At 38.6% G+C, this 25259-nt stretch overlaps 1 protein-coding gene across 2 annotated transcripts in view; it reads left to right on the top strand.

The window, feature by feature from the left end:
• Positions 1-418: 418 nt before the first annotated feature.
• Positions 419-25259, top strand: part of kiz (kizuna centrosomal protein) — a 65961-nt gene continuing 41120 nt past the window's right edge. The window contains exons 1-10 of one of the 2 annotated variants that reach the window (XM_061968582.2): positions 419-700; positions 1174-1239; positions 1569-1716; positions 2514-2576; positions 3755-4349; positions 4464-4656; positions 17104-17223; positions 17680-17844; positions 19377-19521; positions 24784-24952. In XM_061968582.2, coding sequence (XP_061824566.2) covers positions 627-700; positions 1174-1239; positions 1569-1716; positions 2514-2576; positions 3755-4349; positions 4464-4656; positions 17104-17223; positions 17680-17844; positions 19377-19521; positions 24784-24952 — 1738 coding nt within the window. In that variant the 5' untranslated portion in view covers positions 419-626. The remainder of the gene's footprint in view (positions 701-1173; positions 1240-1568; positions 1717-2513; positions 2577-3754; positions 4350-4463; positions 4657-17103; positions 17224-17679; positions 17845-19376; positions 19522-24783; positions 24953-25259) is intronic. The other variant, XM_061968583.2, reaches the window with a different exon arrangement.

The raw sequence follows: 25259 nt of genomic DNA on the forward strand, positions 1-25259 counted from the left end.
TTCAAAATATCACTCTAAGATACAGTTTTGGTCAATACCAATTAGCGAACCTGTTTATGTGTACGTTACAAAGTACTAATCAAAATATAAACAGTCAATATTCACTAATTAGTAATCAATCCCGGACAATGCAAAAACGTGTCTCACCAGTTAGAAGGCTTCACAGTTCTGAGCACTTCCCGCAGGTAACCGTACATACCACTTCTCGCCAGCAACAGGCGCTGTTGCAACACTTCATTCATAATTTAATCAAGCATAATGAACGTCTGTTTCTACACCGTTACATATATATATATATATATATATATATATATATATATATATATATATATATATATATATATATATATATATATGTGTGTGTGTGTGTGTGTGTGTGTGTGTGTGTGTGTGTGTGTGTGTATAAACACATTTTTTACACACAAAATAGAAGCAGTTCTTGTCTCTTACCAGACATCTTCACCCGTGAGACAACCAATGAGCCTCCCTGCACCGCCAGTTAATTTCAAGTGACTTGTTTCCAACCAGGGGGCTTATGGGAAGTGGTCCTCATGGCAACCACTGTAAATATTAGCCTCCCTCCTCTTGCTAGTCGCGACTTTGCGTAAGCGGCGAATTAGGACAAAATGGCAAGCGAAGCCCGCGTTGGGGACAGTTTTTTGGAGAGGGTAACGTCCATGCAGCAACGCATGCACCAAAGGTAAGGATTTTTTCTTAACTGTTTTTCAAACGCCGACAAAACCGGTTAGCCTCCGTAGAAATAGCTAGTTAGCTATTTGCTAAGCTAACTTGGCAAACTGGAATGAATGTAGTCGTAAAGTCCATTTTGGAATTGCATTCATCACACAAGGTGCATGCAGCCTGTAACTGAGAAGGACGTGTAATTAAGTGGTTAAATGTTAATTATTACACTAAATCTAGTGAGTGTTCAAACAGCCGCGATGATAGTAGCTTTACTTAATAATTTGCTTTTAGTTTGACACAAACCTCGCAGATAAAGTAGTGTTTGACTATGCCGATTCCTTTTTTGACGTGTGTGTGCGTGTGTCTGTGCGTGTACGTGTGTGTGTGTGTGTGTGTGTGTGTGTGTGTGTGTGTGTGTGTGTGTGTGTGTGTGTGTGCGTGTGCGTGTGTGTGTGTGTGCGCGTGTGTGTGTGTGTGCGTGTTATGCAGGGAGAAACAAAGGATACAGTTGGAAAAGCAGCTGTTTTCTTACTCCAAACCTAATAATAAACGAATGTAAGTTGCTTCCGTAACGTAATATTTTTCATAATTCACCCTCCATCCATCCATCCATGCATTTTCTACATACGCTTTGAACAATATGTTAATCAGAAATAAGCCTGCACCACATAAAATAAATAAAACATTTGTACTGTACATGCATGTAAACAAGTATCTCTTATTATTAACGGCTAAGCAGTTTGGCATAGACTGCTAATCACATTTGAATTTTGAGTTTAGTGTGCTTAACCATTTTTTTTTCACAATTTCAAGCTTTGCTCTTATATTTTGACATAATCCTTGATGATAATTTCTGTGGAATAATATTTTTTTCATGCCTTCAGCTCTCACATAAAGGGCTATCTCAAGCAAATCTGTGTCAGGGAAGCACAAGCGAAAATGAGAAACCTTGAGCTTTTGAGAGATGTGGAGTGCCTTCAAATTAGCATGCAGGAATACACCCCAGACTTTTTCCCTTTGCAACAACAAAAGGTAAGCGCACAGACACGCACACACAACACATTATTGTTCATAGTGGAGGGTTTTTGATTCGGCTGTAAATTATTGTATACTTTGCAAGAATGCTTTAAAGCATTTGCTTTCTTTAATGCCCTTAAAAGAGTGTTTAATATAGCACTGTTAATGTTTGTCACCATAGTAAATATACGGTATATAGAAAATGAGCTCATAATGTGGTGTTTTTAACAGTAACAACATTTTCAAAGAGGTACAAGTTGTTACTCAAATATTTTATTATAAACAGGAAATTTGAATGACAATAAAAAGGAAGTCTAAGTCTAAATACATTTCAGGCACATTATTAACTATTATATTGTACAAGGAGTTGACATATTTGCACCGTTATTTGCAATGTAATAGTAAACACTCCAAATGATGCAATTTACCACAACAAGCAAATGAATGAGGGAGGGGAAACAAAGAGCCAGTCAGATTATTGCTTAAAATAACAGTGCTTGACAATTTAATATCAAATTAACAAAATTGGCTAATTATGACTCACAGAGTTAATTGGCCAATATAGAGATTGTGAAGGGTTCCAGAGGTTTAGTCGTTGTCTCCCTTCAAGCAGTTGGTTTATTTCCTCTTGATGTTTTGTGAAGGCTACAATATGTTATTTTGGTTGCTCTTTGTTTAGTCTTAGATTATCCATTACTCAAATAAAACCTTGTATTATTTTGATCGAAAGTAAAAGTTACATTTTTATGTCCATGTTTTTATTTTATTTGGTGTGACCCCTATTTGTCATTTTTTTCATGTTTCTCTTACAGGCTGAGTTTGCAAGTAAAATTGCTAGATTTATTGAAGAAATGAAAACAACAGGAAAAGAAAAGGTATTTATTATGCAACTTATTAGTCATATTTTGTTTTATCATGGACCATCCTAAGAAAGGTCATACACTCACTAACTGTGTCTCCTTCTGTTTTGTCACCCTTTTGTCTATGTTGCTCACCTAAATCTCCCTCCAATGTGACTGCTTGTTAAGGTTTAGAGTAAAATATAGCACATTATGCATGATAAATCTTGTGGAGTCCACATTTAAACTGTGTGTCAGAAGTACACAGGTGTCTAATCCTCGCCGGTTCATCTGTACAAGCGATGCAGTTCAAACCCGTAGCTGCTTTCTCCCTTAGCTTAAAGCAGTTAAAGCTCTTTCAGATGAAATGTCTAAGACATCTCATAATAACTTGGAGCATGCTGTCTCGAGCAGTCACTTGTAACTGTGCAAAACCAACCCCCCCATCTTCAGTTTGTCGATATTGTAATGAGTAAAATGGTACCGTTGCTCCATTATGCATACAAGCCATTGGCTGGCAGTGTGCATGTCCCTCAGGCTGCAGCATTCATTAAGGAAAGCTTACCGGGCTGAAAGCTGGAGACAGATGATAACGGGATATGATTTTCATATTTAATACTTTCCTTGGAAGAGCACACGCGTGCTGCAGATTGATAGAAGAATCAATTGCTACTTTAGTGAGACACTTTCTACTTTGCCCTGCAGCTACCGATGGAATCACTCAGCCAAGAAATTAACTTTTCCTCTTTTTTTTGTAGCTACTTTGTGGATCTGCTGGGCAGGCTGCATGGTTTACAGTGAATGTTATTAAGCAGCTAACTGGTATTTAAGACGCTTATCAGAAAAGAAACAGAAGCCATTCTTTTTGTTATGTTTGGAAGGGAGAATTTTTGCCTCACTCGCATTCTGTTTTGGTGACTTTGACATGAATCAAAACTTGTGTAAAGGATTTCTAATAAGATTAAAAGTTAAATCATTGATCGCGAGACATTTTTCTAAAATATGTTGTGAGTAGTTCTGACCTTGGCCTGAACAAGCGTCACTCATTCAAATTCTGAAGTGGTTATTTACAATACTTAAGATGAAAAATTAAAAATATGCTTCATTAACTTGGCTTGGGTATTTCACAAGTGCTCCATCAGTTGCAACTTAAAAAAATACATTGGTGCAAAAATGTGGGCTAATGCACTTTATTTCTTTGTTTATGTTTACAGCTGAAACCTACACAACGCAATTGCAAAGACAGCTCGGTCCTTCACATAGAAGATGATTTTACAAAAGCACCTGCGGTCATTTCGATGGGCCGCCAAACCAAAGGGTCCCGTATACTTTCACACCAAACATTGCACCGTTCACCCAAACGGAGCACGCACTCTCTCGAACGACCACCAAGTGGCCTTTTGAAGGACTCTGAAGTTGTCAGAGAGGATGCTGCTGTCAATCAAGCACATTTATCAGATGACAATTCAGCTTCAGACAATTCTTCCGACGGCTGCAATTTGAGAGACAAACACACAAAAATGTCAGTAACTCCTCAATATAGTTGCGCTACAACAATAGTACCTGGCAACATGCTTTTTGCCAATGAGGATGGACAAGAACCTGCTCCCCTGGTAACCTTGAAGAGTCCCCAAAGGAATCTATCTCTAGGCAGCAGCAATAAGTCAATGAAGCTCAAGAATCCCCCTGCTGAATATGCTAACTCCGGAGAAATTGCTCCTCAGGCGCCCTTAAAGGGAGATTTAGGAAGAGGTTTTAGCCATTTGATGCCTGAAACCTCTGGAAGAAAAGAAGTCATGAATGCCCAAGGTTTGAAATGTGTTTAAATGTTATCTTTTTACTTCGGGGGTATTTCTTACTCTCACATTTATTTTGGTATTGTGGAATTTAAACCATGTTTTTAATTTTTTTTTTATCATTCAGGCATATCTAGGAGTATTAGTTTAAGCTCTGATGCGCAGTTGTCCGAGAGCAGTGTGAGTGACCTGTCCATTTCTCTGACACAATCGGAGCCGGAGGAAGATGATCATCCTGAGAGTGAAGGAAGCTGGTGTGGCCTTGTCACTACCTTCAAGTCAAATGGGTCTAAGAAAACCCCTCACAATAGGTGTGACAGGTATGTAACATTTGGTTTATTGTCTTTTCATAAACCAAAGAAAACAATTCAGTGTTTCCCTAAGTTTGCCAACATCCCTGTGGCGGTGGGGGTGTTGCTATGGTTGTGTTGGACCGGGTTAATATGACGTCATCATACAATTTGCAAGATATGTGATGATGCATATATTTTATTTAATAAAATAATAATGTATAGAACAATCTCAACTCCAAACCAATTCCAGTTCCACAACACTCCAAGGAACTCCACAGAGCTATTTAGATGACACAAACACGACAATAAAAAAAGGTCAACACAAATGAATAATATCAACCACGGTATCAATAATAATAACAATACTAATGTCAATAACGGTGATTAAAAACATTTTACAACAACAAACAAACAAATCACTGTTATCACTCATCATTTCCATCACCACCACAGCCACCAATGGCAAACAATAATAGTGTTACTGTGGTTTACACACTTGCATTGCATCTCATAAGCATGACAACACACTATATCCATTATTTAACACAAGAAAGAATATACATATATTTAAAACAAATCTGTTATTATTAATTAGTATTAACATATTATTTTTTATTATATTATATCGTTTTGCTCTTTTTTTTAAATTGTTGCTGCTTATTGTACAATGTACTTTGTTGAGAATTTTTCTAGTTTCTACAGACCTCTCCAATCCTTTCAGGGACTTTTTCTTTGTTAAAAACGACTAGCCACAAACATAGCATATTTTTCTGGTGTTATTGGAGACTGTTCTCGTGTTTAGAGTAGCTTTACTTCTGTCGCTCGATGTCCGCGGCGAACAGCAAAAGGTGCTTCGAACCTGACGTCAGTTTTGCTTCACGCTGCTGCTCCAACTGCATTTCCTCTTCTTAAAAGCCGACACTGTCCTCTTAATATTTGCACATAGCACCTTTTGTTGATCAGTGTCTGTGGGTATATCTCAGATTTATTAAAATACGTCCACATCGCAGACATGTTGCCTCCACTCCAGACAATTTCATTCATATAGCTTACGTCATTACAACATCCAGTTTGGGCGGTGCTGTTTTTGGTGATCAATGGATGCCTGAAGGGGCGCGTGTGACCCCAGGAAACATGCTTTATCAGTATTATGCAGTATCATACTTATACTGTATGTACAAACCCCGTTTCCATATGAGTTGGGAAATTGTGTTAGACGTAAATATAAACGGAATACAATGATTTGCAAATCATTTTCAACCCATATTCAGTTGAATATGCTACAAAGACAACATATTTGATGTTCAAACTGATAAACATTTTTTTTTTTTGCAAATAATCATTAACTTTAGAATTTGATGCCAGCAACACTCGACAAAGAAGTTGGGAAAGGTGGCAATAAATACTGATAAAGTTGAGGAATGCTCATCAAACACTTATTTGGAACATCCCATAGGTATGCAGACTAATTGGGAACAGGTGGGTGCCATGATTGGGTATAAAAACAGCTTCCCAAAAAATGCTCAGTCTTTCACAAGAAAGGATGGGGCGAGGTACACCCCTTTGTCCACAACTGCGTGAGCAAATAATCAAACAGTTTAAGAACAACGTTTCTCAACCAGCATTTGCAAGAAAATTAGGGATTTCAACATCTACGGTCCATAATATCATCAAAAGGTTCAGAGAATCTGGAGAAATCACTCCAGGTAAGCGGCATGGCCGGAAACCAACATTGAATGACCGTGACCTTCGATCCCTCAGACGGCACTGTATCAAAAACCGACATCAATCTCTAAAGGATATCACCACATGGGCTCAGGAACACTTCAGAAAACCACTGTCACTAAATACAGTCCGTCGTTACATCTGTAAGTGCAAGTTAAATCTCTACTATGCAAAGCGAAAGCCATTTATCACAACATCCAGAAATGCCGCCGGCTTCTCTGGGCCCGAGATCATCTAAGATGGACTGATGCAAAGTGGAAAAGTGTTCTGTGGTCTGACGAGTCCACATTTCAAATTGTTTTTGGAAATATTCGACATGGTGTCATCCGGACCAAAGGGGAAGCGAACCATCCAGACTGTTATCGACGCAAAGTTCAAAAGTCAGCATCTGTGATGGTATGGGGGTGCATTAGTGCCCAAGGCATGGGCGACTTACACATCTGTGAAGGCAGCATTAATGCTGAAAGGTACATACAGGTTTTGGAACAACATATGCTGCCATCTAAGTGCAGTCTTTTTCATGGACGCCCCTGCTTATTTCAGCAAGACAATGCCAAGCCACATTCAGCACGTGTTACAACAGTGTGGCTTCGTAAAAAAAGAGTGCGGGTACTTTCCTGGCCTGCCTGCAGTCGAGACCTGTCTCCCATCAAAAATGTGTGGCGCATTAAGAAGCTTAAAATACGACAGCGCAGACCCCGGACTGTTGAACGACTGAAGCTCTATATAAAACAAGAATGGGAAAGAATTCCACTTTCAAAGCTTCAACAATTAGTTTCCTCAGTTCCCAATCGTTTATTGAGTGTTGTTAAAAGAAAAGGTGATGTAACACAGTGGTGAACATGCCCTTTCCCAACTACTTTGGCACGTGTTGCAGCCATGAAATTCTAAGTTAATTATTATTTGCAAAAAAAAATAAAGTTTATGAGTTTGAACATCAAATATCTTGTCTTTGTAGTGCATTCAATTGAATATGGGTTGAAAAGGATTTGCAAATCATTGTATTCTGTTTATATTTACATTTAAAACAATTTCCCAACTCATGGAAACGAGGTTTGTACTTATACATGCTCATCGTAACCATTATTTCTAGCTCCCTCATGTCAGCAACCTGCGGCTCTAGAGCCGCATGCAGCTCTTTAGCGCCGCTTTGTGGTTCCCTGAAGTTTTTTCAAAAATGTATGAAAATGGAAAAAGGTGGTGGAAAAATATGATTTTTGTTTTAATATAGTTCCTGTAGGAGGAAAAACATGACACAAACCTCCTTAATTGTTAGAAATCCCACTGTTTATATTAAACATGTTTCACTGATGAGAGTATTTGGTAAGTGCCGTTTTGTCCTACTAATTTTGGCGGCCCTTGAACTCACCGTAGTTTGTTTACATGTACAAATTTCTCTGACCCTGCCACACGCTGTGTTTTATGCCACTCCTTCTTTGTCTCATTTTGTCCACCAAACGTTGTATGCTGTGTGTAAATGCACAAAGCTTTGTTGATGTTATTGACTTATGTGAAGTGCTAATCAGGCATATTTGGTCACTGCATGGCTGCAAGCTAATTGATGCTAACATGCTATTTAGACTACCGGTAACTGTATGTACATATTGCATCCTTATTTCTCATTTGTAGGTATATTTGAGCTAATTTAATTTCCTTTACCTTTGTGTTTTTAATTTATATTTGCATGTCTTGTGACACATTATCTGTATGGAGTATTGGCTGCATATCTGATTGTGTGCCATGTTGTTATAGAGCACCGCAAACGTTACTCAGCTTGCAAATATTGTAATAAATCCCTTAGACAAAGACAGCCTGCCATATCCTTTAACCTGGACGCACACATTTATACCTTTGGTAATTCTAAGCCAGTAATTTTCAGGAATTATCTCACTCTCTCACTACGTTTTACTAACGTTTTCCAATGTTGTAAAAATGTATAAAATAAATAATACATTTAAACTTTTCTGTCAATGAAAACTTGTGTCAGCTTGAAACACATAGTCATTTTGATAGTAGGCTATTATAGCGAATGTAGACACATCATGTGTTGCCTTCATTATAAGACTGATATAAGTCGCTTAATTCTTGCGGCTCCAGACAGATTTTTTGGGGGGATTTTTGGTCCAATATGGCTCTTTCAACATTTTGGGTTGCCGACCCCTGGGTTAAAGTGCTCCTGATGTAAATTTGCTGATCAATTGGAATTTGTTATTTATTAAGTTTATTTAATTTCACTTTCAGTATCCAATGGATCAAATCGGTCAAAAAAAATGTATATACTGAACAAAAATATGAACACACCACTTTTGTTTTTGCTCCCAATATTCATGAGTTGAACGATCTAAAACTTTTACTATATATGAAAAAGACCCATTCCTTTCAAACATTGTTCACAAATCTGTCTAAATTTGTGTTACTGAGCACTTCTTCTTTGCCAAGATAATCCATCCCACCTCACAGGTGTGACATATCTAGATGCTGATTAAACAGCATTATTGCGCAGGTGTTCCTTCCGCTGCCCACAATAAAAGGCCACCCTGAAATGTGCAGTTTTGCTTCATTGGGGTCAAAAAAACAGTCAGTATCTGGTGTGACCACAATTTACCTCAAACAGTGCAACACATCTCCTTCACATAGAGTTTATCAAGCTGTTGATGGCTGTGCGTAGTTGCTGGATATTGGCAGGAACTGGAACATGCTGTCTTATACGCCGATCCACAGCATCCCAAACATGCTCAATGGACCACATGTCCGGTGAGTATGCTGGCCATACTCACCGGACTGGGATGTTTTCAGCTTCCAAGATTTGTGTACAGATCCTTGCAACAAGGGGCCATGCATTGTCATGCTGCAACACGAGGTGATGGTCTCGTGTGAATTGCTCATCAATGGGCCTCAGGATCTCGTGACGGTATCTCTGTGCATTCAAAATGCCATCAATAAATTGCTTGCGTTCGTTGTCCATAACATATGCCTGCCCATACCAAAACCATGGGCCACTCGATTCACAACATTGACAGCAGCAAACCTCTCTCCCACACGAGAGTCTGCCATCTGCCCTGAACAGTGACAACCAGGATTTATCTGTGAAGAGAACACCTCTTCAACATGCCAGGCGCCATCGTATGTGAGCATTTGCTCACTCAAGTAGGTTACGACGACAAACTGCAGTCAGGTCGAGACCCCAATGGGGACGGCGAGCATGCAGATGAGCTTCCCTGAGACGACTTCTCACAGTTTAGTAGAAATCCTTTGGTTATCCAAACCAACTGCTGCGGCAGCTATCCGGGTGGCTGGTCTCAGACAATCATGGAGGTGCACCTGCTGGATGTGGAGGTACTGGGCTGATGTGGTTAAACGTGGTTTTCAGTTGTGAGGCCGGTTGGATGTATTGCCAAATTGTCTGAAATGCATTTGGAGACTGCTTATGGTAGAGAAATTAACATTCAATTCACAGGCAAAAGTTATGGTGGAAATTCCTGCTGTCAGAATGCCAACTGCACGCTCCCCCAAAACTTGCTAAATCTGTGGCATTGTGCTGTGTGATAAAACTGCACTTTTCAGTGTGGTCTTTTATTGTAGGCAGCCTAAGGCACACCTGTGCAATAATCATGCTGTTTAATCAGCATCTTGATATGCCACACCTGTGAGGTAGGATAGATTATCTTGGCAAAGAAGATATGCTCACTAACATAAATTTAGACAGATTTGTGAACAATATTTGAGAGGAATAGATCTTTTGTGTGTATAGTAAAAGTTGTAGATCTTTAAGTTGAACTCATGGAAATTGGGGAAAAAACAAGTGTTGCGTTTATGGATACATTTAGTTTTTTAATTTCCCGCAAATTGATGCACTTTAAATCTTTTCTGCTACTGACTAAAACATGTTTATAAAGTTATCGTTTGTTGTAAGTTGATCTATATTTGTTTCTTTTTTTCTCTCTTTAATGTCAGTAAGGATACAATGTTATGCATAGGTCTACTTATAACAGTTTTATAGACTATTTATAGTCGCAGCAGAGAGTGGGGAGGCGCAAAATATTTCCTTCTTCCTAGGGGAGTGTAACAGAATATACTTGAGAAGTTACCTAATGCTGCTTTAATGTTTTCAAACTTTTAAATTATTCCCTGCACACCGAAGGACTTCAGGCAAAAAACAAAGCATTTAAATGAGAAGTAGATAGTAGTTTTTCTTTAGTTACTGCATACCATTGACTTTGCTTTGCTCAAACATATGCATTTTCTAACATAGCTAGTATGTATAGTGTTTATGTTACCTGTAAATATCACTCACCATAAATAAATTTAAAAATGTGCGGGTAATACATTTGATTGTTATCGGCCTATCTCACTCACGGAAGATCAGCAGCATAAAATTATGTTTGGAACTTCCCTACTTGCTACCACTACATGGGCTGGCAGAGAGGATTGTGGGTGTCATGACACACATGCCACCGTGCTCAATGTAGCTCAGCGGCAGTGGTGGCAGTGACGCATCTTACAGAGAGAGCTCAGGACCAGCCGCCTACCATATTGGCGTAATCCATGATAATGCTGTAACAGAGCAATTTTCTGCTTGAGAGACCTCAGGAACTCCCCAATGGAGAAGGAAATTTGTGGCACCATAGAGTGTTCTGGAGGGTGGGTATGTGGCCAACACTTATAGCCACAAATCCTTAGTGTGAGGATGGCCTCTGAATTGATGTATCATTTTGGAGGGGTTTAACCTCAAAGTCAGTGAAAAACCACAGTAAAGTTAAGTTCAGTGTAAGGTTTAGCACCATAAACCTTGACTCTGCTTGTGATTTCATCATTGGGTTTGTTAGGGTAGGTAAATATTGTGATATCATATCATTGCAACATAGTCTAACCAGCAAGAGAATACAATGTCAATCAGTCAATCAAAGTTTATTAATATAGCCCTTAATCACAAGTGTCTCAAAGGGCTGCACAAAGCCACAACAAACTCAGATCCCACATCAGGGTAAGAAAAAACTCAACCCAATGTGCACAATGAGAAACCTTGGAGAGGACCGCAAATGCAAGATAGGCGGGAGCTAGACTGTTTAGTATTTTATACGTAAGTAGAAAAACCTTAAAGTCGCATTTTAAGTGCAAAGGAAGCCAGTGGAAGTGAGCCAGTATAGGCGTAAAATGATCAAACTTTCTTGTTCTTGTCAAAAGTCTAGCTGCCGCATTTTTCACCAACTGTAATCTTGCAATGCTAGACATTGGGAGATCCGAAAATAATACGTATAAGGAATCGAGACGAGATGTATCGAAGGCATGTATAAAGATCTCAGCGTCGGTGGTGGATAAAATGGAACACATTTTAGCGATATTACAGAGATGAAAGAATGTTGTTTTAGTAAGACTCTTAATGTGTGACTCAAATGAGAGAGTCGGGTCGAAGGTAATACCGAGATTCTTTACCGAGTCGCTTTGTGTAATTGTTTGGTTGTCAAATGTTAAGGTGGATGAAAAGGCTTAGTCTGACATAATAATACATATTTTGATACGTTCTAATAAAATGTTATGAACGACAGTATCGAAAGCACCGCCATGATCAAGTAGCAGCAACATGTATGACACATCAGCATCCATAGTTAGCAATAGATCATTAGTCATTTTTGTGAGGGCTGTCTCCGTAGAGTGATTTTCCCTGAAACCGGACTGAAAGGATTCACAGAGATTGTTAGACGCTAAGTGTTCATTTAGCGGCTGGGCAACACATTTTTTGAGGATTTTTGAGATAAAGGGAAGGTGGTACACCGGCCAGTAGTTTACCGTGAGGTCAGGATCGGGGTTAGGTCTTTTGAATAACCATTTTTTTTTATGCTAGGGGAACAGTGCCAGAGGAAAGTGATAAGTTTATAATATTTCACACTGATTGTCCTAATATTACAAACGTCTCCTTGATAAGTTTCCAATGAAGTGGGTCAAGTAAACATGTTTGTTTGTTTGTTTTGTCCCATTTAAACGTCACAGGAGTTCCTCTAATGTTATTTCTTCAAAAAGAGTGAGACTATTTTGGAGGGCAATATCCGTCGTATATGCATTTGTATATGTGTTAATAGAACCCAGTTGTAGCTGGGACGCGTTGTCTTTAATCTCCTTTCTAATGAGTTAAATTTTCTTATTAAAGAAATTCATAAAGTCATCAGCCGAGTGGGTGGAGCTACTAAGAGGAGTCCCTTGTTGGGTTAGTGATGCCACTTCCATCCATCCATCCATTTTCTACCGCTTATTCCCTTTTGGGGTCGCGGGGGGCGCTGGAGCCTATCTCAGCTACAATCGGGCGGAAGGCGGGGTACACCCTGGACAAGTCGCCACCTCATCGCAGGGCCACTTGTACTGAACAAATATTTAGGATTATTTTTATTGAGGCAGATGAAGATTGGAGTAGTAATTAGTTTTAGCTAAAGTAAGCATGCGTTTATAAGTTATTGGAAAACTTCAGGTTTAGTCGCACACCATATGCGTTCCAGCTTTCTACATGATAGTTTAAGAGCTCTAGTTTCTTCTGTAAACCAGGGGGTACGCCTTTTATGGGCCTTTTTTTAGCTTTAGCGGTGCTATACTATCAATAGCGTCGTGCAGGGCATTGTTAAAGTTGTTAATAAGGTTATCGATAGAGCCCACATGATTTGGGAATGGCGCCATTACCAAAGGCAGCAGGCTATCAAGAGTCATAGTTGTGACAGTATTAATGTTGCGGCTGCTAAAGCAGTGGTTATTTGTAGCTTGTTGACAATGAGTCAGAAATTCAAATTTTATAAGGTATTGATCGGACATTACTTTAGTGTACAGGAGTATCATAACTTTAGAGGTGGTGACACCCCAGACAAGGACTAGATCTATCGTATTACTGTTGTGATGTGTGGGTTCATTTATTATTTGTGTAAGACCACAGCTATCAATTATAGTCTGGAACACCACGCATGGAGGGTCTGAAGGGGTATTCATATGGATATTAGAATCCCCCATTATAATTATACTATCTACGTGCGTCACTAGATCAGCGACAAACTCTGAACATTCACTGATAAAGTCTGAATAGGGCCCAGGAGGGCGATAGATAACTGCCGGGTAGAGAAGTAGCTGTGTGACAGACCTCATAGTAAGCACCTCAAATGATTTATATTTATTACTTAGGTTACGGCTATGGTTAAGGTTTTCATTGTACAAAACCCAAAACCAGTGAAGTTGGCACGTTGTGTAATTCGTAAATAAAAACAGAATACAATTATTTGTGAATCCTTTTCAAATGATATTCAATTGAATAGACTGTAAAGACAAGATATTTAATGTTCAGACTGGGAATTTTTTTTTTTTTTTTGCAAATAATCAACTTAGAATTTAATGGCAGCAACACATTGCAAAAAGTTGGCACAGGGGAATTTTTACCACTGTGTTACATGGCCTTTCCTTTTAACAACACTCAGTAAACGTTTGGGAACTGAGTAGACCAATTTTTGAAGCTTTTCAGGTGGAATTCTTTCTCATTCTTGCTTGATGTACAGCTTAAGTTGTTCAACAGCCCGGGGTCTACGTTGTGGTATTTTAGGCTTCATATTTTCAATGGGAGACAGGTCTGGACTACAGGCAGGCCAGTCTAGTACCCGCACTTTTTTACTATGAAGCTACGCTGTTGTAACACGTGGCTTAGCATTGTCTTACTGAAATAAGCAGGGGCGTCCATGTTAACGTTGCTTAGATGGCAACATATGTTGCTCCAAAACCTGTATGTACCTTTCAGCATTAATGGTGCCTTCACAGATGTGTAAGTTACCCATGCCATGGGCACTAATACACCCCCATACAATCACAGATGCTGACTTTTGAACTTTGCGCCTATAAAAAGCTGGATGGTTCTTTTCCTCTCTGTTTGTTTCAAACTGTTTCCAATAACAGTTTAAAATGTGGACTCGTCAGACCACAGAACACTTTTCCACTTTGCATCAGTCCGTCTTAGATGAGCTCGGGCCCAGCGAAGCCGGCGTCGTTTCTGGGTGTTCTTGATAAATGGCTTTGGCTTTGCATAGTAAAGTTTTAACTTGCACACACAGATGTAGCGACAAACTGTAGTTACTGACAGTGGTTTTCTGAAGTGTTCCTGACCCCATGTGGTGATATCCTATACACACTGGTGTCGCTTTTTGATGCAGTACCGCCTGAGGGATCAAATGTCCATAATATCATCGCTTACATGCAGTGATTTCTCCAGATTTTCTGAACCTTTTGATGATAATACGGACCGTAGATGGTGAAATCCCTTAATTCTTTGCAATAGCCAATTGAGAAATGTTGTTCTTAAACTGTTTGACAATTTGCTCACGCATTTGTTCACAAAGTGGTGACCCTCGTCTCATCCCTGTTTGTGAATGACTGAGCATTTCATGGAAGCTGCTTTTATACCCAATCATGGCACCCACCTGTTCCCAATTAGCCTGTTCACCTGTGGGATGTTCCAAATAAGTGTTTGATTAGCATTCCTCAACTTTCTCAGTCTTTTTTGCCACTTGTGCAAGCTTTTTTTTTAACATGTTGCAGGCATGACATTCTAAATGAGCTAATATTTGCAAAAATTAAAGTTTTCTAGTTCGAACTTTAATTATTTTGTATTCAATTGAATATAGGTTGAAAAGGATTTGCAAATCATTGTATTCTGTTTTTATTTACGATTTACACAACGTGCCAACTTCACTGGTTTTGGGTTTTGTATATTAGTGTGACCCCTCCACCCCTTTTAAGGGGACAGGCAACATATGCATTCGTATAGTTAGGAGGAAATGCCTCGTTAAGTGGGAGAAATTAATCTGGTTTGAGCCAGGTTTCGCTGAGACCAATGAGCTCAGGGAAAGCAGGAGAAAAGGAGCATTTGATTTGTTCAACCCACCTACAGCATGGGTAATCTCACCTCATTGGAGCATTTGTTTTAACTCAGTTATCGGCGCTATTATTATGTTATTGGGTTTATCGTTAAGTTGTCATCATTCCTTATATCAGCCCGATAATTTTCTGTCTAATATTTATCATTCACCCGTAATATTTTTTTGTCAAATGTAAATATTGTATTTCGCTTTGAAAACTAAATATATATGAATGGCCCTTGTACCTTTTTTTTTAATTGTATTTATTTATTTTTTTTAAAGTGTGCGGCTTTCAGTTTGGACACCTCTTAAACCAAATCGTCTTTTTTTTATTCCTATCTTTCCTTCGCATGTTGTCAGTGAGCCTTGTTTTATTGATTTCATTTATTGTGTGTTTAACATTTGGCACACCGTTACTGTACATGCCTTTTTTGAAAGCGTATCATTTTTATTTGACTGTTTCTGTGTGGTCTGTTTATAACGTGCCACAGTTTGCCAATGCAGGGGCGACAACGGTGGGGGCCACAGCTTTCATTGTTAACACCAAGGGCTTGTGTGTATGAGGAGAAAACCAGAAGCTTTGATGTAAAGCTCCGAGAGCATCCAGTCTCCGTCCTCGCCTTCTTTTCTTTCTTGTTCTCTGAGGTTAGAGTTTATATCGCTCCCTCTATTCAACTGGCAGTCAGGAAAAAACAAGCCTGGGCAATTCATTAGATTATCCTATTATATTTTTCTCCTGCATTGCTGGGGTGAGTGAGGGTATATGTCTGATATATCTTTCAGGTTTCTTCTAGAAGCATAATGGTCAAACTGCTCTGTAAAATTTAGTCTGTGAACTGCATTATGCTTTTGCTTGAACACATTTTGGTCTAGTCTAAAAATAACATGATGGTGCTACATATTTTTAATGTATACCGATTTTCACACAACTCTGTAAACTGTTTGCTAATATTGCAATGGAATCATTACTTGTTATGTATTTTTTAAGTGTACACAGTGAGGTTCTCCATGATAACAATCACTTAGCAGCAAGGCCTTTTGTCACTTCAGAGTCTGCGCCATACACTGCGAGCAGTATCGCCCCATAAAGCCCAACCTCTTCTGCCGAGTTAAAAATATGCTCCTGGTAATGTTGGGATACGAGTAAAGTGCAGCATGAAAGTGAGGTTGAAGACCTTGACACTTGAGCTGTCAACAATACAATGACGGCAAGAGGTCTGTGGAAAATCTCAACTCACTCAGTCACTCACTCTGTAACTCTCAAAAGGACTCATTCTGAAGAGCACAGTTGATAAAGTGAAAAGAGAAGATGACTATTTCAAGGCTCACGCTGATGATGCGCTAAATAGGGCTTATATCATGGAAATATTGCACACTAGAGAATGTTGCATATATTTTGAGCTGCTACCTTAATCAGGATGTTACTGGGAAGCAACCTGAAAAAAGAAGGTGCAATTGGTAACTCACCCCTTAACCTAAGAGCCTATTACAGATTGTCATCAATTATTTTTGGTGTATGTTCTGGGTCTCTCAGCTTGGGTTTTTTGGGAAAAGCCAAAGAGTGCCACCCAGTGCTTAATGCTCAAAAAATAGATAGATCCACTTATCCACAAGCATTTGGCATTCATCTCTTCATTTTGCAGCTGACCTGAGAACCAGATTTAAAGTGTAAATCTCAAACTATTAAACATTTATTTTTCATTGTTATATGACATAACACAAAGTAATCAAACTACAAAATGTAAAATTTTGACACGTTGTACCGTAGCAATACTTATAGTATTATTATTATTATTATTATGTTGCGTTATTATACATTATTTACTAAAAAAAATATAATCAACATATTTGTTTTGATCTATTTTTTTTTTTTCAGACTTTCCCTGGAAGGACTCTTTAAACTGCTAGACTCCATTGAATGTCGAATCCATGGTGAACAAACAAGGGTTTATGGAGGTTCTTCATTTGATGAAAGACATCTAATTCGCATTATCAGGTAAAGGTCTTCCAAGCAGATCACCTAATACTTAGTCTATCTGAGTGAAATATGAACTGATACATTATGAATGGGCATGTTGAGAAAACTATATTATCCTCCTACTAGTTCTACCAGTCTTGAGTTGTTAGACAGTGTATGGATTAGATGCACTGTAAAGCGTTTAAAGTTGTCTATACAACACATATTCCCACATTGCGTTTGTATCAACTTTTCCACCCAATTACCTGTCTTGTGTCACAAGCTACGATTATGTGTGATTGTGATAACATGTGTACCAATGAAGAGTGTATTGTGTGTGTGTGTGTGTGTGTGTGTGCGTGTGTGCGTGTGCGTGTGTGCGTGCGTGCGTGCGTGCGTGCGTGAATTGTGTAAACTGTCTGGTTTACTCCATGTACGCCCTGACTGTGGTACAGGGCTCCATGGCAATGACTGACTGCTCTCTATACTGAACAGCCTTTGTGACAGCGGACTGGGTTTGAATGAGGAAGACCTTGAAGCATGTGGTGCAGTGGTGCTTCATGAGCTTCAGGGGTTGTCATGGAGCACAACGAAGGGCTGCCTGTTAACACAGGAGCTAGTGAGTGCACACCAGCCCACAGCTGAGCATATTACTATCAGGTAAGGGTCCTGAAAACTGACTGGTGTTTGAACTTGATATTTGTGTTTTCCCTCATATTAACAGACCTTGTTTTTTAGATTGTGAAAAATATCCCAATCTCAATAGGTTTCAGTTTGTATTGGCTAGTTTTATACCTGTTTGTGTTCCTGTCAGTCAAAACTACAGAGCCCCTAAAGTGACATGGGGGAAAATATTTCTCAAAAAATATTTTACCCCATGTCCCTTTAGGGCAGAGGTGTCCAAACATTTTCCAGCGAGGGCCACATAGAGACAAATTGAAGGATGCGAGGGCCACTTGTATACATTTTGTACATGAAAAATACTCAAACCAAAACAATGTAGGTGAACATATGCAACATTTTAAAAACGCTTCTACATCTTAGCTTTGTGTTAGAGATAACAAAGCAATAAAATAATTCATGATTATTTTAATAATGATTTTATTTGTATTTATGTTAACTGTGCTCTAAAGTAAGCTTATATTTACTAATACTGCTATTATACCGCCAACTTAAACGCTTTTGAGGGCTTTAGTACACTCAAAAACATAGCATGTCTCACAAGAAATGTGTACACTTTTTCCATCATGACAGGACACGGAAATCATCAAAGACCTTATACAGTAAGACGCTCAAGTTGTCGGCCATTTTGGTTTTCAGGTCCCATTTTTGGGGGATTTGGTCCCGTTGAATTTTTCATTGTTTTTTGTTGTAATTTGGGACCTGTTGAGTTTGTCTATAGAATGTGTCGCGGGCCAATAAAAATTGCGCTGCGGGCCACAAATGGCCCCCAGGCCGCACTTTGGATACCCCTGCTTTAGGGGCTCCGTACAAAACCTTCGGGAGGCAAGTACAATAAATGTTTGGGATGTTTTGTGTAAACTTGTGATTAGATTAATGTTGCGTGTGTGTTTGTTTTGTATACCAAAATAGATAAGTAAAGCTCTTGATTTCATTTCTAATATTGGACAGCTTAGGTGAGACAGGGAGTGACCACTTAAGCGTGTAGCATTTTTCTGAGTGTACATTTTTGTTTGACCTACATGTGTGCCCACCATGCAATATAGTCCCCCTTTTCCACAAATGTAAAGGTCATTTTTTTTGTGCCACTCCCTGCGTGTAACGCGTGAGTGAATGTCACGAGTAAATTAAAATGCCCTATCTGCGACTTTCAGTCCTTTTTAGATAATGAGTGGTTACCCTATACTCTGAGCCAAATCCATGTTTTGCTTCAGTAACCTATTGATTTTGCTAAGACCTTTCCTGTTATATTTTCAATCTAGGAACGGCTTCAAATTGCCCTCCTATTTCTGTAAAAGGTGCATTTGGTACTTTTGACCTTTTTTCTATTGCCATCTGTGGTTAAATATAAATTAAATTTAAATGGTAAATGATGCATTATTTTAAAATGTATATGGAATAAAGTATCTTTAAAAAAAAAATTAGGCATCGTCGTCCTCTGTTTATTCTCTTAAGAAAGCATGTTTTTGTGTCTGTCAAATATCTGACCATCCCGCCTACACTCACCACAGACTCCCTCCTGATGCAGCTCAGCTGTGGGATCGCTGGTTCAAGCATGCCCTTCTGCTCAAGGAGAGCCGTGTCCTCAGCACTGAGCGCTTGGTCGAGCTGTTCACGCCGCTGCTTGTGGAGCGTCATGCAACATACAGCCACCAGGTAGCGTTGGAGTCACACACATTAGCAGTGCACACACAAGTGGGCTGACACTCTTACAAAAAAGCAAGGTAAACACAGACATGTATTATCGCAGCAGTAGAACGACTTCTACTTCATCTTTTGAAATGGCCTTTTTTGCGCGTGTGTTTTTTTAAGCTTATTTATTTGAGTGTTTAGTGATGAGGGCTGTCGTTAGGGATGCCTCTTTGTGTCTGGTGTTTGATGCCAAGCTCCTCATCAGATTGCTCCACACATTGACCCAGACGAAAGGGAAACCCTGACCCATGTGCTAATGGCAAATTACACCCTTTGCTTGCTTTCTTTCATCTCCTGCGGCATATTCATCGGCGAAGCATTTGCTTTTTGTAAATTTGGTATCTCCGCTTAAAGTGAAGCTGTCAGCTGGTCCAGATTCAAGGGAGGAAATGGTTGCCAACACTTTTTTGACTTTATTCCAATCATGCATGCTTAAATGCTCTGTACAGGTCATTAATTTAAACAGTTGGGAATTCTACATTTCAACTGTGGACAATTATTGCATTTTTGACTATCACATTTTAATTATGTTTCATTATACATTTTTCCTCATCGTATGTGTTATCAAACTGTGACTAAAAATGGTTTCTTATCCAAAGAAAGATAAACACTATGGAACATTGCTATTAATATTCACTTTGAGACTGTTAATTATATGCAAAAATTGACTGTGTATTTTGTAGACGCTATGTCACTGTGGTTTTTGTGCCATAAAGCTCTTGCTTCCAGTGACGTGCAGTCAGGGGAGGCAGGTGAGGCGGGGCCTCACGTGCCATCATGGAAAGAAAAAAAAATGTAAAAAGAAAAAGAAAAAAATTAAATTGTTATATGTATCCAGTGATTATACTATAAAGTTATTTTCCATTTAACTTCACCAGTTTTAGATTATTTTTATTCGAAATCGCTGAATTGTCACATTTGCCGTTCAATTACTGAGAAGAGACTTGCGGTGAGTCACCAGCCAGTTGAGCCTCGCCATGGATTGCGCAATGACTCGGCTAACTGCTGGCCTTCTGTGCAGTGAGACCGTATTGCTATTTGAATTATATTATACATTTTCATAGTTTAGTTAGCTGAGGTATATAATGTACAGTGTATTTTGTCAACAACTGTATGTGTGTAATGTATTTCTTGTGCTGAGCAATCATAAAACGGCTGCTTAGACGCACTGGGTGAGGCTCGCAGTAATCCCGCCTCCTGGTGGTAGAGGGCGGTAGTGATCCCAGAGATCATTCTTGCGACGACTCGCCTGCAGAAGAAGTGACAACAAGCAGCAACAGTTAGCAGCGATCGTTTATTTTTTCCTCTCGCCTGAACTTTTAACATGGAGGATTACATATCTAAAATAAAACAGTTTTTGTTATGCCGGTTTGATTGTGGACTATTACTGACACCTTGTGGCGATGGGAAAGTGCTGCGCGTCATCAGTTTGGGCACTTCCGGTTTACGATGTTAGTTCAGTTCATGAGACAATAAGAAGTAGACCAGTTGTGTTACCTCTTACAAGCCTTGGAAAAGATACGTCTGTAAGTAAACTGTTTTACTTGTTTATGTGGCTCAATATGAAGGTGGAAAGTGGCTAAATTTGATAGTAAGATGTGTATTGAAAAACAATTTTTGTGCACTAATTTAATGGATGTTTGAGGACTTAAAATGGCTGCCGGTCGTGTATTTCCACCATAGAAATAGTTTCAACACTCAGCAGTGTTTGTTTGATGGTGGTGCTGTGTATTTGTGTGGAGCTGATGTTTACATATTGTGTATTACATTTCAGTGTGTTGATTGAATCATATAGCTTATACATTGTCATTGTGTGTATTTCAGTTTTACAAAAATAAAAAATAAAAGTCCAGTGCAAGACAAAGCAAGATCAACAACAATAAAGAGCCTAAATGGATTCATCTGCTTTGAAACTTTATTAGAACGTCCTGGATTGGTTGTTAGCTGTCTGCCAAGCTGTATAACCTCAACACATATAGTGAGGGCAGAACAGTTTTCTAAACTGGACTTTCAATCGAAGCAGGAGGTAATAATTAAAGGAAGATCTCCATCGAGACAGAGAGACTTTTAAAACTGAAGAAAGATAAGGAAGACTTCTATAAACAAGTTATCGATGCTTTTGTTCAGAAGGAGCGGCGCATGGACTTCATTTATAAGTAAAGGTAAGACCATAATAAAGTTTTTTTTATTAAATGTGCTTTTTTGTGTGCTACAGTTTGTATGTGTAAAGTTAAAGTTAAGTTAAAGTAGCAATAATTGTCACACACACTAGGTGTGGTGAAATTTGTCCTCTGCATTTGACCCATCCCCTTGATCACCCCCTGGGAGGTGAGGGGAGCAGTGGGCAGCAGCGACACCGCGCCCGGGAATCATTTTTGGTGATTTAACCCCTAATTCCAACCCTTGATGCTGAGTGCCAAGCAGGGAAGAATGCTGGTATGAGCTTTTAAACATAACCCGTTAACTGCTGCCAATCAAATGGTGAATAAGATACTCTTTAGGGTTCATATGTTTGTAAATCTGACTGTGATGAAGTCAATGCCTCACCAGCCATGAACCTCACCGCACGTCACTGCTTGCTTCAATGTCTTGGACACAATGAGAAGAGGCAAAGAGGGAAACTCTAGAGCCTCTTGAAAATATGAACCAACCGAAGTAAGAGATGCACTGCTGTCTCCATCATTGTGTCCCAGTGCATTAAGGAAAGGCTGAGTGAATATCTTCCTCTCACTTCATTCACTTCCGCCATGTTCTCCTCTTTACTCCTCCCCTTTTCCTCTGTGTCTCCTGTCGTCCCACTAGTGCTTACTTTCCACAAACGAGAGCAAACAGAAATTTCTATATACGTCTTCGCGCACAGCCCTGACACTCCGAAAAATGAAAACATGTAGCTCACATCCTTACCAAGAGGCTCTTTGAATATTCAAGTGCTAACAGTTGCATTCATTGACATTTACAATGATTTAGGTTTACAAGAGCTCTCACCCCACAATAATTTTGATTAAAAAAACTTACAAACAATGATATTTGGGTCAAGGATCCAAATAGTATTTTTGTGCAGCAGCATAAAATACTAAGCAGGGTATCCCCTTAATATAATTGAATGTGACGGACCGCCACAGCATTTTTAGTACTGCCACACCTTGAAAATAAGTTGTTTTTAACTTGAAAACAAATTAAAGTAATATTGTATATTGTAGCCCCCCGGAGGAAATTACACCACGTCCGACACTTTTGAACTTTTATTACTAATCTTATGAAAACAAATGGCACAATTCCAACAGGTGTTACCTCTCGTGTACACACTTTCGTCTCTGTGAGTCCGCACATCCCCAGACACACAACACTTCCTCATTCTCCACCAATCACCTTTCAGGCACGAACAGTGTGTTTGCAAACATGATAACAACTGACATTATATCCAAACGACATGAACAATAAACATTACCACTAGCAGGTTGTTACAGTTTGAATATACAGTATATATATATATACATATATATATATATATATATATATATATATATATATATATATATATATATATATACATATACATATATATATATATATATATATATATATATATATATATATATATATATATATATATATATATATATATATATATATATATATATATATATATGTGTGTGTGTGTGTGTGTATATATATATATATATATATATATATATATATATATATATATAGCCTATTATTTGTGCACTATTGACAAGCAATGTACTGAAAGCTCGACCACCAAAAACAGTGATGCCGAACGCGGATGTAACAAGGCACACGCCATTGTCTGGAACGTTGTCAGCATGTCTGTGATGTAGACATAACCAGATATACCTGTGGACAGTGATCTACAAAATTTGCAAATATTAAGAAGACAGTGGCGGCAGTTAAGAAGAGAAAGTTCAACTGGAGCAGCGTGAAGCAAGTATGACGTAATGCTTGCTGTTGCTCGCCTCTTTCGTCAGGGACATCGAGGGACAAGAGTTAGGAGTCTCGAAATACGACTACATCATATAATAACACCAGAAGAAGATTAGATTAGTTTCTTGTAGTTTTCATTTAAAAAAGTCATTAAAAGTCTCTAGAATGACACTTCAAAAATTCTCAAAGTACATTGTACAATAAGCAACAACAATTGAAAATATGGCAAAACGATATAAAATATATGTTAATACTAGTTAATAATAACTGAGTTTTTTTTAAATTAATGTATACATTTTTTAGCCTTTTTATTCAATCCAATCGACTTTATTTATGTAGCACATTTTAGAAAACAAAAGTTTCACAAAGTGCTGCACAGTAGTTGAAACACATTTAGAAGCAGGATAAAACTAAGAGTCAATTATAAAAAACACTAATGAAAAAACATTTTTTAAAGAAAATAATATCATCATAGCAGATTAGGCAAATTATTTGGTGACGTCATGGTGACCACGCCCTCCCCTCCCCCGGGAGTCTCGGGAAAACCCCACTTCAAACTCTGACTGGTACTTTTTTGTGTATTTTGTCTCTGGAAAAATAAAGGCATGTGCATTTTTCAATCAACCCCTCTAATAACTACATTTCACTGTCAAAATCATCATGATCATTGTCCTGATGTCACTCCATATTAGTGCTCATTTAAAGTTGCAAATGGACATGTGATGCTGAGAGGCAGTCTTTGATGAGAAAAGAAAGACAATGTCGATGGCTAGATTTGATATGGGGTAAAAGGAGAGAAAGGAAATCAGTGTGTGACATCTATCTCCCTACTCCACATCTCCTGGAACAGCTCTTCTTAATTGTCTACCCTCAGATTAAAACATGTAACTGGAGAAGGAAGAAGAGAGCAGTTTGTCTCAATACTCGGCCAAGAGGGGAGATATGTGAAACGTGTTGCACATTAACGCCAGGGTGATTGCATTCTTTGGGCGCCTCTCTAATCTCATGGATGAGAAGAGCGGGGAAGAAGAAAAAATAAAAGTGTGATTGAGAGGCAGGGCGGGAACAAAAGTGTGCAAAATAATCTTCTTTTAGTTTAAGCGAGTGAGAGAATTTGAAGTTATTTCCTCTTGGTGTTAATTATACACGAACTGCTGCTGCACCTCTGTGCGAGCAGCCGTGGCCAAAGAAAATGAAATGCCTTATCGGACTGAGTTTAATTTAACACTTCCTCCACTGAATGGGAACAATTAACAGTTTAGGTTTAATGTGTGCTGCTTGCAGGCCGAAGTGCTGCTGAGGACACTTCTGACCCAGTCCAGTGAGGAGTGCCCCTCAGCAGACGATGAGAGTGACTCGTCGTCGTCGTCGTCGTCATTGTCTTCTTGTGGCCCTCTTTTTCATCGTGGAGCTGTGAAGCCTGCCGGTCAGATTCAAAAGCAACAGATCAAAGGTTAACACAAAATATTTGCATTAAATGTTTCACACAGTAGACTGAGAAAGATCAAATGGCACAAAATACAGACATAAATAGTAAAAAAAAAAAAAAAAAAGTTCCAAACTGAGTAAATGACGAGCAACAATCTCTCCCATTCAACTTGAATGAACAGATCTGCCATTTTATAGCGATTATATATATATATATATATATATATATATATATATATATATATATATATATATATATAAAATGTTATATGTATATATGTATACATATATATATATATATATATATATATATATATATATATATATATATA

Source organism: Nerophis lumbriciformis, linkage group LG08 (assembly GCF_033978685.3).
Source record: "Nerophis lumbriciformis linkage group LG08, RoL_Nlum_v2.1, whole genome shotgun sequence".
Classification (NCBI taxonomy): Eukaryota; Metazoa; Chordata; class Actinopteri; order Syngnathiformes; family Syngnathidae; genus Nerophis; species Nerophis lumbriciformis.